Below are 16,125 nucleotides of genomic sequence, written 5' to 3' on the forward strand. Positions count from 1 at the left end.
GCATCAATGAACAAGAGGTTATGAACATGATAAGGCCTAGAGAAGCAGTTTACAAGATATTGGGCTAAAAATGTGATAAGTGTAGGCATGTGGCCCAGAAAAAGGTGGATAGTACACCAGGACAAATGATTTAAGCATGATGACTATATATTACAGTTCAACTCAGTAATTACGAATTCCTGGGGACCCTTGAAATCCTTTTGTATTATGCAGGTTGCGTACTAAGTGAGTAACATTTGTACAGCAAACAGAAAATGAAACAATACGAGACTTTGGTCCGTGATATAGTACGGTTTTATTGAGAGTTATTCACCCCGTGTGGATTATCCACTGTATATACATAATTGGAGTACATGTTTCCACACACGACAGTGATCAATTATCAACACTTACCTGGTTTTGTTATACTTCACATTATGTTGGTTTGTAAGTGTAGATATAAAAACTTTGATTACACAAAATGTTGCACCAAAATATTTTTTAGAGAATTTATTTACAGTATTAAACAATTGGATTATTATCAAGCTCTATTCAACGTTTGGAGGAAAAAGAAATATGAATTGTAAAACAGAAATTGTCGGAAACTTTAAATGTAAGTGAATTATATTTAAAATCAATTCCATCAATATGATTTCAAAGTGTTATTTGTTATGTAAAGGTTCCTGATGAATTAGAAATTTACACAAACAGTGCCAAGGGAATATAATTTTGAATTACATGGGTTTTGGTAATAAGTGATTCATACTAATATAAACGAGTAATAAAAACAAGGATATTAAATGCAATTTGCAGGGGATTTCAATTCCATTCGTACAAACAGGATTTTGTACTATCTGAGTTTGTATTAAGTGGGTTGGACTGTATAGCTACATGTCCTCTTCTTAGGGTTAGATGACCTAAAGATTGCGTAACATATTGATGGCTTCACTCCTAGTGTGTGGTTAAAACATTTTCTCATCCAATCATTGATTTTTAGGGAAACTTTCTTATGACTACAATACATCTGGTTTTGGACATGAATGAAAGCTGTATTCTTTAGGGATTGACGTCTGCCAGGAACCCTGCTCTATATATATGTATTCCCAACCCCATAAATAGCTAGAATACAATAAGAATTATTACTATTGGTTCAAATAATCTGCATTTTTTAAAAATAAAATCCTACTCATGATAGTTATAAAGAATATTTTAATTATACTTCATGTTGTATTAAAAGCTATGGTCATCCATACTCTGACAATGTTAAGGTTAACAACCAGACACTTTTGACCATTACGTTGTGTGACCAACCAATGTAATCAGGATGAAATGCAGCCTCAAACAGTCTCAAACACGTGGTGGAGTATGGCAATTCAGTGATATGGGGTTCTGTTCCCAAAGAGAAATACGTGGCACTTGGTATATATATACATGCATATATGGCAAATGTCCCTTGACAATGGGCAGCAAGTTTGAGACATATACATATGTCATTTGGCAGGAACTGTGAGGCCTTAAAGATTGGTGATTTTATTCAACCTGTCTGTTAAACACTGAAAGTCTGACATGTTTAAAATAACAACTGGGAAGTAAAACAACAACAAAGAATATAAAACACAAAATATACACATGTGCACCAACACTGTCAATATCGACTGAAATGACATGCATAGAACGTGAAAAATTTCCTCAAAAAAATTGTAATATGTTTCACCTTATCAAATGATTTGTATGAAAATAATCTAATTTTCCCAACGATGCATATTTTTCTAGCAGTGCCTGATATGACTCACTGGACAATAAACAGAAAATAATGTGTATTTCATGTAAATTGTGTTACTGGTCCTTGCAGGCTACAGTACCAATATTAAACCAAGACTTTGCACTGCGATCTTCCATGACAAGACAGCATACCAACAGGCTCAGTGTTCCTCCAGGATCAATTGTAGACTGTACACATCACGGACAATAAACAAACCTTTAAAGCCCTTTTAACCTGCTCACCCCTATATCTTAGAAGTAGATCAGGTTTTCTTTTATCTAGGGCAGTCTAACTCATGTATATAGGTATTGAACATTTGGCTGCCATTGGAATAGAGACACATAAACTTCCAGCTAACAGAAGGTCTTTTTCTGAGGTGGAATTTATTGGAACTTTACAACAGAATCCGGCCTCACAAATACAAAGACGTTTTGAGTGAATGACTTCCAATTCTTCCTCGAGATCTAGGCCTATGTACAGTATAAATATATACATGAACACTCCATATACCACTTGCAATTGCTTAATTGTATGCAGTCTTTTTTGCTCTGTTGGTCTACGTTGTTAAAACCAGAAAAGTAATGTACCAATGCATTTATATACCATAAAGTGTACAACTATACAATTTTGTTCTAACTTTAGCAAAAGTTGTAGATTAATTATAAAGCTGGAAGTTTCACAACTTCGGAACCAGCAAACTAATTTTACAGACAATACATTTACAGTAAAGGTCAAGGTCATTTATTTGAACAGATTTAGAAGTCCTTCTTTCCAGCATGCCTAAAATTGTTGTCCCTTTATCAGGTCTTTGAGCGTTTTGGTTTTTTAAGATGTTGCTTAAAGGGAAAAGTTGATGGTTGTAGTTTATTGAATGACTGAGTTGATAAACTGTGCCAGTCTTTAAAGGCAATCACATCTAATGATGACTGACTGATGAGGGCCGGGGATCATTCAGACAATACACAGTTATATATTGTTCCTAGGTTATCTTTGTGCTTTTTTGTTTGTGTTCTTGTTAACATTCTGTGACTATCATTAACATACTGTCTTTGACCCAATAAGTGCCCCATCCCTATAAGCACTCCTCCCCCTTCTTTAGGCTTCAATTTCACTTACTTTGAAATAAATGCAGATTGAAAATATGAAAACTTTCTCGGTTTTCTTACTGATTTCTTTTGTAAATTGATTTATGGTTTACTTTGTAGAATAATTTTATGAAAAGTTAGTCAAAATTTGTTTCTATTAAGCGCACCCTTATTTCCTTCAATTCTTTTTAAGTGCCCTGGGTACTTATTGGGTTGAATACGATATCTATCCTTTTTGTGTCTTATCTAATAAAGCGGCAGATCCTATGAAAATTTGATAATATTAATATTTTTGTCAACACTATAGAAATTATTTCTTAACTCCAGATATTACGGTACAAAATTATGTAAATACAATTGTAATATGTATGTATTATATACATGTATTATGCAATTTATCACACAGACATACGTTAATCCAGTGTTATATGGTAGTCTTGAATACAACTGTTAACGATATTACTTTTTTAACCCATCTCAATCGTGTTAATCCTGTACGTATGACATAATAGAACTGTGTGAGATTTCTGCGTAGTTGCACACCGTTCAATAGAAACACACATGAGTACACCACATTGAATGGTGATGCCCACAACTTTTATGAACATCTCACTATATCTGGTAAAGGAGCTAAGACTTAATAATTAAATCAAATTTTCTTATTCAGAATTTCAATGACTTTGGAACATTCAGCACCATTACATACTGTGCTTTATAGCATATATATGAACATATACCGTAAATATATATACAGGGACTTGGTGGTAGAGGAAACCCAGAGTTTCCGAAGAAAATCCATGAGTTGAGCATGATGTACATGTAGTAAATGTACCCTATGTTATATATCACATATATGACAATACCAATGCAGCTGAGAAGAAAGCCCTGAGAAGAAAGGCATTTAATAATGACTATCAGAAAATTTATGATCATTTAAAGCCACAACCCTTCTTTTGAGCCTTCTATAAGACAGTTAGGGCCACATGCCCATTGGTAAATATAATGGTGTGCTGATCACAGTCTACTACTCTTTATATCTAAGTTGTGAGTTTAAAGCCTTAGACACATGGTGGTCGAGATGTTAAGATGTCCCAACAATTAATCATATAACTAAAAATAAAAACACCAGCCTCCACCTCTGGGTGGCGAGTTTGAAACACATGTGGGGCATGCGCAGTTGCCTGGTACTTCTGATGGCTGGTCTGTGGTTTTTATTTGTATACTCTGGCTTAATTTTCTCCACCTCCTATTATAAACCTGTTACATTCTTAAAATGACCCTTGCTGTAAATAGGACATTAAACTAATTCACAAACCAAAAATTTAACCAATCAAATTAAAGCCTTAAGTGGGAAGATACTGACTGCAAATTACAGATAATACATGTACACTGACCTCCAAAAGTTCTGTTACATATGTTAAAATTTGCTGGCAATTTATCTCTGCGAAAACTCGAAAAAAACCAATTAATGAGTTAGAGAAGATAAGTAAGTAGATAAATACTATATACTGATACCTGTATTAAAAATGTTTACATATATTTCTATGCTTTATGTATATTTGTAAAACTGCACGTGTAACAGAACTTTTGGAGGGAAGTATATATACAAACTGGTAGTTTTTCTCTTTTTCCTTGGACTCTTTTTGTTTTCTCTACCTTCTAAACCTAAAAGTCATTAGCTGTTTAATTAAAGATGCTCCATCGCTGGCAGTTTTTTCTCTCTATCAAAAATAGGAGCAGACGATTAAGTATTTTTCTTCAGTTTCAAAAGTAACTCACTTTAACACTATATGCATATTGCCACCATTGAAAAGTTTGAGCTTCTAATTTTACTTAAGATAAAAAATATCAAAATAATGAATTGCGTCCCGAAAAAAATTCTGTGGTACTGTATATGTTCTATATGAAATTAAGTACTGATTGCACATGTACCAAAAGTAAAATGTATATACTTTATATTATTTTTCTGTTAATAAGGAATATGTATATACATGATTTAACACCAACTATTGTTCAAATAATGAGTATCATTTATGGTTTGTCGGGGGTGGAGCATCTTTAAAGCACATTAAACCACTCCCCTTATGATGTGTTTGTTAATGTGAGGCCATCTTGTCTTTAACCTTTTCAGAACACAATAACAATTAATGTAAATATATTCCTTTTAAAATACAATATTTAAATGTGAATTTTAGTTAGAAAGGCATTACAATTAATATCACAAATATTAATTAGTATCATTTACATGTATATAAATACATACTATATAATACCCTTAAAAATAAATAAAAATGATTGTTTCAATGACTGTACTTTTCTTATACAGAGTACTCTAATTGTTTATCATGGAAAGGATTCAAAGGTATAGATGAAATAGCATTAAAAGCATGCTGTCAACTGTAATCCGAATATAATTTCATTGATTTGCAACTGTGCTACAGAAAATTTTCAAAATTAATTCAAATTTCAAAATCTATAACTTTTAATTCATACTACAGCCCAAAATGGTAATCATATTCAATTAAGGCTCACTGGCAAAGAAAACAACACAAGATCCCATGTCTTTATCTCTCATATCAAATCATAACAAAAAAAGGCAACAATTCTCGTAAAAAAACCTTATCTGGGAACAATGTGCCCATTAACGAAATGCAACTTTGCCATTAATCTTGTCTTTTTATACAAAATGATGTATTTGAAACCTGATGGGTAATTAAAACAAGCACGAGAGACTTTTGAAAAAGAGCAATAAGAATAACATTTGAGACGAAAAGTATCTGACTGCATGGTTATATCAATGAAATAAAGCATCGATAAATTTAACAAGACGTCGTTAATCAAAATGACATTCATTAATTACCAAAATATGCCAAGGAAACTTTAACCAAATTGGATGGAAGTAATATAAACCCACAAAATCAGCATCAACACTATCAAATTTCACTTTTGTTTTAAATTTGTTTAACCAAAAGTGATATTTGATCCCAGATGTAGCAAGTAGATCAATATATCCTATTCCTCTCTCATAATTATATAACTGATACAACAGCTCTTTTACAAAATCATTCATCGTCTTTAAAGACTAAATATTAGTCAAGTAGAGACAATCTTATGATCAATATTTCAACAGCTCAGTTAAAAGCCTCACAAGTCTTTAATGAACATTCCCCAAAGGTTTATCTAGGCATGAAAATTGTACTGTTTTTAGATAATGTTCACAGGCATTATGGATGTCAAAATGGCACTACTAAAGCACAACATGTAAGAGATGAACATCAAACAGGAAAGTTATCAGAACTTTATTGAAACTTCCCAGTTAAATTTGTCCAAAACAGGAGGTCTAGAGTATATTGCATCAAACACTAGTACTGGAGCCCTTATATTAATAATTATAAGCTTGCAATTGACTCAAAGGCGATCAGGAGGAGGGGGTATGCATGTCAACATCACTTTAAGTGTTGTGAAAATTGTTGGCAAGATGATGTAATGTTTTAGATCTCTATGGGGCCATCTCATGTTATATAATTATCAATAAATCTAATTAGCTTAAACTTTTGGAGTCAAAAATGAACAAAATTCTTTATAATGTGAAGGCAGAAAATCACTTAGAGCTTTCGAGAAAAAAGATATCTATAATAGTTTCCTATGTGATATTAACATATGCATTTAGATGTTGGAGTATTGGTATTTGCAGCTTACATGCGTAAAGCATGATATACATTTCTGTTTTTTTCCTGATACATTTGTATTTATGATGAATTGCCATATTTGGAAAATCACTATGCTTATAGTACTAGTAGTACTAGTCTATAGGTCAGTTTAGACGGGTTGATGGCTGCAGTGACACAATAAATGAATGGGGAGGAAAGACACAGACATACTTATTATGCTGTCTCTTATTTATTAAGATTTATTTTGTTTTACCGTATTCGACGTAATTAGAGTCCAGAATACTTATGTCCTTTATTACTACAGGGTCACTAATGAGGGCATCATGAATCCCCAGCATACCAGGTTTACCATAGTAAGATGCGCAGGAAAGCTGAAGTACCTGGAGAAAAACCATCAAGCTATGGACATTGGTCATGTACCTTAACAACTGCTGTTTTACACTTGTAACCAAGAGGTGGAGGCCAGGACCAGTCGCAGTGATGATATGGAATCTCATTTAAAGAAATCAAATAAAATCTCTCCTGAGACATTTTCCTTGTGACAGCAAAATAATAATGAGCCAGCGATAATCATCCATTTACATGTCATCTGCACATGTGTTGACACATGGTACATGTACCAAACTCATTCCGAGTCATTTGAGACCGCTGCCAGCCAATTAAAATTACAATTAACCATAAAATAGATACACATATACCAAAACTGATCGACCCTCCATGCATCAATTGCTTAATTCTTTGGACACCTATAAATATATCATTAATGACAGAATGCAACCTTAAAGCTAGCTACTAGCTAAGCTATATATATATATAAAATGCCCAAAACCATGCGTGACCATATGTTTTTGAAATCAAATGACAGTTTCTGAAATGAGGCAACTGATCTATAAAGCAGCATACATATATATATATATATATATATATATGTTATTGTTTACAATCATGCCACCATTAAACGATTATGTCAGGATCAGTCAACTGAAAGAAAAATCTTTTCTCTCCTTTACACTTAATTCTTAATAACTCTCCATTCTATACTAATTTACACTGAAATTAAATGATTGAATAGCATGACTACACACATTTGCAACAGATATATGTAGTAAATTCAAATACTATAACCAGAAACTTGTCAAACTACCTTTGATACCATTCAAGATGGAGTATATATAATTATCTATACCTGCACTTTATTATTCTGCTTAAATAATTGAATATTAACGCAGTTAATTATTGACCCCCCACGTTTAATATTTTGACTCTCAGGATTTTGATTTGACCCTCAGGATTTTAGAGCCAAGGGTCACTGACTCTTGAGATTTTGATCCTACTGGATGCCCTGTGCTATACCTGGATATGTATGTACATTTAGTCATGATTTAGAATGCTTGCATATAAAGCTGGCAAAAACACCCAATAAAATCACCCTCGATACTCCAGGAGTTACTATCACTTGACTTTTTATCCACCCCAACCTATCTCATAGTAAAACTGGAGGTAGATAGTTCAGGAAAAAAAAATATAACCAAACACAAGCCTGCAGAGACTTAATTTCTTTGAAGATTACAGGAAGAGTACATTAGTGATGCCCAACTTTAAAGAAGCACAGTCAACTACAATGTACCAATATACAATTCCTTTGATGAACATTAAAGGATCAAATTACCTGTACATGTATGTGTCTTCTGTTGCCTCCAGTTTTACTATGAGATAGTCCAGAGGTGTATATATGATGTCAGTGATAGTATCCCCTGGAGTATATATCAAGAATGCTAATATATATATATAGGAGTATCAGGAATGCTAATAAATAAGATGTAATTTTTATGGCACAACAAAATTGAGAAACAAGTATGAAACAGGATCAGACTGGGTCAATCATAACATATATCACATGTTTTAATAGCAGCAAATGATCACAATCAATTGTAAGATCTAGAAACATCCAGCTGGTGTTATGAGGTCATATATATATTTTCAACCTTGTTCTGGCTGCTATATTTTTGCTCCTGGTACAAATCAAAATTGTGAATTGGTGCCCAACTATTTAAAAAATTCGCCTTGGTGTTGACTCTCGATACACATACAGGTACGATATGTGCATACAGCCATATATGTACATTCATTCAACATTTTCTGTTCAGTTTGGTGGTATATAGATTTTCATAAATTTTCAATAGTACAGGTGAAGACTTTGAGAACGGACAGAAGAATGTACTAGAATTGAATTGGGTCAATCATCATGATCAGTGACCCGTAGCTATATTGGTAGTTATAGCTACATTGATCTTGATAAAGCATCCAGAAGTATATAGTGTTCAGAGGTCCTGGGTTCGATCGGCATCATCACTGGTCTCATCTGGTTGCAACATTTTTCTCTTCTGACTCTCGATACACATACAGGTACGATATGTGCATACAGCCATATATTTACATTCATTCAACATTTTCTGTTCAGTTTGACACCTATCAGTTCCCTTTGACTTCAAGGTATGAATTTTGTGAAAATCCCAGTAATGGCTGGGTTATTTTCATTTTAAATGTATATATAAAAATATGGTCGGCTTGGTCGCCTTCTAGCTTTGTGCTATAGGAGAAAATCACTTTAGCTTTAAATTATGGTAGTTGGTAGAGTGACAGACCAGTACCAGTATGGGGTCATGGCCATGGCTTGATCCCAGATTATGATACACTGCTCTGCTATATTTGGATGGTGCCGCAGACCACTTCAAACACAAGCTACAGTAGTCTATGTGACTTGAGGTTGAGTTGGAGATAGAACCTGAGTTGGTCGATGTGTTCGTGAGCAAATACATTTGAAAGGCGAAGAGTACTAGTACCAAGTTTTAATTGTATATAGTAATGCTATGGGTAATTCTCTTTAGCATGGCCGATAGGTCGTGGGTTCAAACCCAGAAGGTGACACACTATATTCACGGCCCCAAGCTCTAGCTGTTACGTATACATATACACACCTATAATTGACATTTGTACAACTGGAAAAACCATATGATTGCATTCCATGTGCATACATGTATATATGTACGGATATGTGCACATGGTTGAGTGTAATACTTACAAAGATAAAGTTGATAACAGGTAATTTTATGAGTAATTTGTATGCATGCATGAATGAGTAATTTTTTTCTTCGAAAATGCATAGTAAACACATTATTTCAATACATTAGATTGGACAATATCAGATTTTTTTTCAGAAAGTGCTCAATTAATCAGCAGATAGCAGGATATAAAGGATGTAAACAGTATATTGTGCAATTATTATTTACAATTAAGAAATACATGGACAGCCTGACAGGTACAAAATTTTTAAATGTACACGTATGAATCGAAATAGAAATAGACACATACTATATTAAAGAGTGTATATCTGTTGTAAATCAATAAAATAATACGTAAGCAATAATGACAATATCTAATGAGTTTGATGTGACCTTAATTTTGACATTTCTGTAAATAGATATGGCACATGTATTATTAGCATAATTAGTAACATACGAAGTTCAGTTTATATTGCATAATATGACCACATGCACCAGAAGTAAACAGCATATAATATTTCCTTAGGGACTAAAGATGCACTGAATAACATTATCACAAATGAAGCGACGATTTGGCAATCGTAAACAGAAATCTGTTGCTCAACTACGTACTATATATCTGTCCTCGCTTGCAGTGTTTACAAATGCACGAACGGATCAATCACTAATAATTCTTTCTAAATATATTAATGCAAAGCTTACTTCGTTTCAAAACATCCTCGTACGGGATGTACGATAACTTGGACTCCTTCCCACCCATTTCACCTCGAATTGGTATTAATATCCACGAAACATTTAGCTATGACATGTCGAGAGTTGATATATCCTCTTCCTTGTCATCCATGATACATCACGCGACACAACCGATATCTCGCGAGAATAAAAAATAAGCAAGGGGACGTAACTCCTATCGGTGAGTGCGCGAAAGCTGAAAATCTCCCGACCACGTATAATCGTACAAACCGGGCTACGCTGTTTACGTTCGTGTAAACGCTTCTTTTACATATAATAATGTCGTCTGGTGGTGCGTACGTTATAAATATTTGCTCGGTGTTCAACTCACGACCAAGAATCGAAATATACAAGTTACCCGCGGAACAGTAGAGTATTTCACCAATGCGTAGAAGCAACATCTATCTTATACTATAATAAATATATCAAGGCAAAGTGAAGTATATGACGGTATAACTGACACCCAAAACGTGACTATTATGACGTCACTAATGTGTGATTTTGACGTGATGACGTCAACTGATCACCATCAAAATGGCTGTTCAGTTCATTTTGTGGATTAAATCGTTATTGATAAACTGTTTTTCTGGTCTAGCTTACAATGCTAATGCTTAAACCCAAAAATGAATTGATAACATAAATATATGCAATAAAATATCTTCCTTTGACAGAATAGATAAATAGATACCAGAGCTTTGCAGACAATCGTCTCATAATGCGCTAGCGCGCATTATGAAGATTGTCTGCAAAGCTCTGGCATCCAAGGGCGGGCGGACCCGGCTTACGCCCCCCTAAAATAGGTGAGAGAAAAAAGAAAGAGGGGAAGGAAGGAAAAGAAGAAAGAAAGAAAAAAGGAGGGAGAAAGGAAAAGAGAGAGAAAAAAGGAATTAGATATAAAGAGTGAGAATTAGACAGAGAGCTCCATTTTCTACCTTTACCGTTGGATGTTATCATTTTAAAATATAAATGTATTCGACATTGTGGTACATACATGCATGAACATACTTGTATCCAGGCGTAATGGAATAATTATGTTTTTTTTTCGAATAAGTTAAGATTTTATCCCCATCGCTTAAAAGTTACATTGTAAATCCCTTCGAGTATTTACTTTTTCCATATATATATGTGTGTTAACGTAGTTGGCCATGGGTCTTCGCTGGTTGACTATATTTCATGCCCTTCGATCTTCATTTTGTAAATTATATATTACACATTTTTGAATCAGCATTTAAGTCCTGCATTAAATCCGACTATCAATGCACAAATGTGTGCGTACTTTCCACACGCCAGTTACAAGTGAAATTAATATAGGTATTCAGCATCACTATTGACGTCGAATGCTTCTAGGAGCCTTTTATTTGTCGTAAGAAATTGTGTGTAAAGAAAAGGAAAATGGAAAATCAAACCAAAGGGAGAACCAAATGCGACAGAAAATGTATAAAAAAGATGGAAATGTTTATCAAAAGGTATCCTTATTACATTTTCAAAAGACTATCTCAAGGCAATAAGATACATGTTTTTTTTAGAAGTTTTCGGGAGCATTTAGGGGTCTGGGTGCACCCAATAGCCAGTTGCCTTCATTTTTTGTTTCAACAAAAACATATCTTAACGAAAATGTTATGAGATAGGACAAACGATGTTAAAAATGAGTGTACACGGCAAAAGGCTCATGATTGTTTTTTTTTATTTAAGGAAAGTGTTCCTATTAGAAAACATGATGATAGTAATGATTCCTGGCAGCGTATGGCCATAGACAGACCACAAGTCTTATTTTCTTTCATTGTCCAATACACGAATTATGAAGATTGTGTATGTTAGGGAAAGTAAATATCTAATCTGACAGATATTGCATAAAAGTATAAACTTATATCTACAAAAAAGTTCACATACATTTTTATTAGTCCTATAAAAACCTATAATAGGCGGTCCCCAGACCCCCACCCTTTTCTTTGTTTCGTGCCTCTGTAAATATTCAGATTTTAGACAGTGCAGTTCAGTAACTTTATATTCAAAATATGACATTAGACGTCAAAAAATGATAAACTAACATGTTAACATGGCTTCAATTATTTTCTGGAAAAAGTGTTCATGAAGTCCTCAGAATGCAGGATTTATTAGCATTTATTCAAGAGCTTCTAGTGGGCCTAGGCGGCCCCAGACCCCCGCCCTTCTTCGCTTTATGTTCATGTAAATATTAAGATTTTGATATTGCAGTTATGTAAGTAACTAAATGGGAAAATTAAATTAAAACTTAAAATAAAAAAAATATTACGCTAGACATTAGAACCATAAATAAACATCCTTAAATGGCTTCAATTGTTTGCTGGAAAATGTGTTCATAAAATCCTCAGAATGCAGGATTTTGCACCATTTAATCAAGAGCTTCGGGCCAGACCCCTCGCCTGATTTGCTTGGTCCGATTTCCCCTCTAACCTCAAAACCTGAATTCGCCCCTGATCTATATAGACCATAGATGCCATAGGAAGATAGTTCAATGCTTAAATACGAAAATTAATTGATTTAATTTTGGGCCTGACAGAGTGTCCATAGACCGTTTTAGAGGTCTAAGAAGAGATTTAGATAAAAAAAAGATAATAAACATATATATATCCCTAAGACCTCAGCTGGTGGATACAACTTTACATTTATAAACTGTACTAATTCTCAGACCCATATGGTCTTTATTAATAGAGAGTTATACAGTGTATTTGTAAGTTCTGGTAGATCTAATGATATAGTTTCTGGTGTAATGTGACGCAACACTTTTGATACAAATCCCCCACGACTGTTTTTTGTCGTTAAATCTCACCGTTTTCACTTTGCAAAGTTATTGAACCCCATTTCCCCCACAATTACACGTGTATAGATTGTTATTTATATTTTTGTTGGGGTTAAAAATCGGAATTAAAATGCGATAATCATTATTTTGGCATCTTCGCTAGCCAAGGCTTCTGATTACGTTACACTCAACGAATGTGTGGCTAGCGAAGATGTTATTTTGGATGTATTTGGAGGTTTCATAATTTCAAATTACCTTTATATCAGGATAAAGATGCTACATCTCTGACGAATGGTATGTTTTTTTTCTATCAAAAATAAGCGCAGACGCCTAATTAGTATTTTTCTTCATTTACAAAACTTACTTACTTTGTTAACACCATTGCCATCATCAAAAGGTTTGAGCTATGTTTTACTTCGAGAGTATTAATATTAAAAAAAAATCAATTTTGTCCATGAAAGAAGCTATACGCTATAAAGTTCGTTACAATCACACCAGACCCTTTGGGATCAAGATCTTGGAATTCCTCAAAATAATTTTCTGCTTCTAGACTTCTAAAACATCTCACGTTGTATGTTTCTAATTTAATGTACGAGAAAAATTGTATTCGCCGTTCAATGTGAACGGATGGGGTGTGTTGCTCAGTGTCTTCGGCAGCATGGTTCAGTGATATAGCACTAAAAAAAGGACAACAGTTCCACTATACAAGAAGACACAACACGAACATACCGCAGTCTCCCAAAACACGCACCTCGCACTACACACATGCTGCACACACAGCATACATGAGAGACCGTCCTTACATGACCCTGGGTGTTAATATGACTTTAATTAGTCAATCAAACAAACAAACAAACCGTTCAGTGTTTACCTAGGGACATCACATTTGACGCAACTTTGATACGAAAGCCATATGAGGGAAACTCAAAAATTCACATTATGGAGAAAATTTTGTCTTCTATATCTTTCATCTGCTAATATACCTAAGACACCATTATCTGTCTAGAAATCTTTTTAGCAACAATATTGCAGCTGGTCTGGGGTAGCCTTTGCCTCGTAGAATTCACGAATAGTGCGACTAAGTAGCCTCTGTTGAGTAACCAAGTCGTACCATAGGGTATTCAACGTTAACGGCAAATGTTTTTTTATGGCAATGGGGTCGTTCTGCTTATCGACAAGTTCATCAACATGTGAAAGTTTAAGATTTGTTTTGTTTTTCTTTGCGACTTAGATCCATGCCTCCTTCGGGATAGCTCTTTCTGGAAATCCATCTTTACATACATGTACTTAGTATCATATGTGATCCGACAGTTAGTAAGATGGTTGGGGGTCAAGGGTTGAAAATACATACGACATTGAAGCGATGTTTTATTCTGGCATGGGAGTTCCAAGTCAAGTGGCCAAGTCCGTGGACATGTCCATAGGTATTAAACTCATCTGACAATATATGTAAATATATAATAGACATATATTGTCAGACGAGTTTAATACCTATATGGACATGTGTGGGATGTCCGAAAGGAGGAGATTTTTGTCTCCAGTGGGTTTCTCCAGATATAGAATAGTATGTGTATACAACTGTTGGTGTTGCTGCTTGACCGTGGTCGTTGTCAACCAGGCCATCCATCTTTGGAGGTTTCAATCCTTATCCTGGAAGAACTGATGGGTCAGTATAGGAGTGATCAGGTCCTACTTTCCTACGGTTGGCTCTCTAAGCACTATCAGGCTGCTGAGCTTACACAGCCAGCGGAGTGGTCTCTCTACCCCTTCTCCTATTCTCTAAAGTCAGTCTTTCCTTGTTGCCATTGTGATGTTGAAGGCTCCAAATATCCTCTTTGCATGAATGACTAGGAAATCGTTGGCAAACAATCCCCACAGAGAAGTTCATTGCCTGTCAGCCCTTCCTTCCACATTCTTCTGTAAACTCAGTATACTTGGCAGATTCACTTTTGTCTTCCATGACTGTCTGTTCTACCATAACCATTCTTTTTACTTAGAGAGATAAGAACACCATGTCTGGCTGCTATGCAGCCTCGAACAGGTCACAAGTCACCAAAGAAAAAAATCAACACCTGATGGAAAATTTGAAGCATACTGATAAACCTTTATTTTCATTTATGCCACAGGGTCAAGTAGGTCAAAAATCATTAAAAGGTATATCCAGAAGGTCCAGAGCTTTTATATTGTAGCTATAGTCAAGTGGCCAAGTCCGTGGACATGTCCATAGGTATTAAACTCATCTGACAATATATGTAAATATATAATTGACATATATTGTCAGACGAGTTTAATACCTATGGACATGTGTGGGATGTCCGAAAGGAGGAGATTTTTGTCAGTTATAAACTTATTCCGCAAATGCGTTCTCTGCGACAATCATGTTCAATACTTTCTTTGATATAGACCTAGCCACTGTTTGACACAACGTTATCAATAGCTTAGGACTTGATCCATGACTTACAGGCCCAAAAACCATAGACATCGTTCAGGTAGACACTGTAGCAAATGGGAGTTCCGCTTTGGTCAGTTTTGTCATCATACTTCAGATTTCATCACCGCCTTATACTCGTCAATTGATATTTTTTGCCTTTTCGATTTCTTTTTCTCAGAATTTTGCAAGTGTCGCAACATTGCCTCCATGGTTCCTCTGAAACTGATGCCGCCTTCATTGCAGATTCTTGGTGTACATCACTTCCATTATGAAACGAAACTTGAGGTGCAAGAGTTCGTCTGAATGTGCCATATCCATCAATACTGTGGCATAATGACTATTCAAACATTGGTTAGAACAGGATAGTTGTTGTCAATGGATAAATCAACAAAAGAAATTGAATGGAAAGTAGTATCGTTGAGCTTCAACAATATCTCTGATGGGACATTCCACACAAAGTTGTCAACGTCTATATGTTTGCGACTGGTTTCCACGAAGTTTTAGGTAGGCTATAGATCTTGTTGACAATTTTTACATCTTTTGGTCAAGTTCCCATCCAACTTCATATCCAGACATTTGTCTTTTGATGTCTTTTTGATTTGCACGTGCCGGGGATCGAAACCC

The 16,125-nt window shown here is 34.7% G+C and overlaps 1 protein-coding gene across 3 annotated transcripts in view; it reads right to left on the bottom strand.

The window, feature by feature from the left end:
* Window positions 1-10,421, bottom strand: part of LOC138331967 (ubiquitin carboxyl-terminal hydrolase 32-like) — a 66,294-nt gene extending 55,873 nt beyond the window's left edge. For all 3 annotated transcript variants that reach the window (XM_069279878.1, XM_069279877.1, XM_069279876.1), the window contains exon 1: window positions 10,262-10,421. In XM_069279878.1, coding sequence (XP_069135979.1) covers window positions 10,262-10,319 — 58 coding nt within the window. In that variant the 5' untranslated portion in view covers window positions 10,320-10,421. The remainder of the gene's footprint in view (window positions 1-10,261) is intronic.
* Window positions 10,422-16,125: the final 5,704 nt, after the last annotated feature.

This window comes from Argopecten irradians, chromosome 9 (assembly GCF_041381155.1).
Source record: "Argopecten irradians isolate NY chromosome 9, Ai_NY, whole genome shotgun sequence".
Lineage (NCBI taxonomy): Eukaryota > Metazoa > Mollusca > Bivalvia > Pectinida > Pectinidae > Argopecten > Argopecten irradians.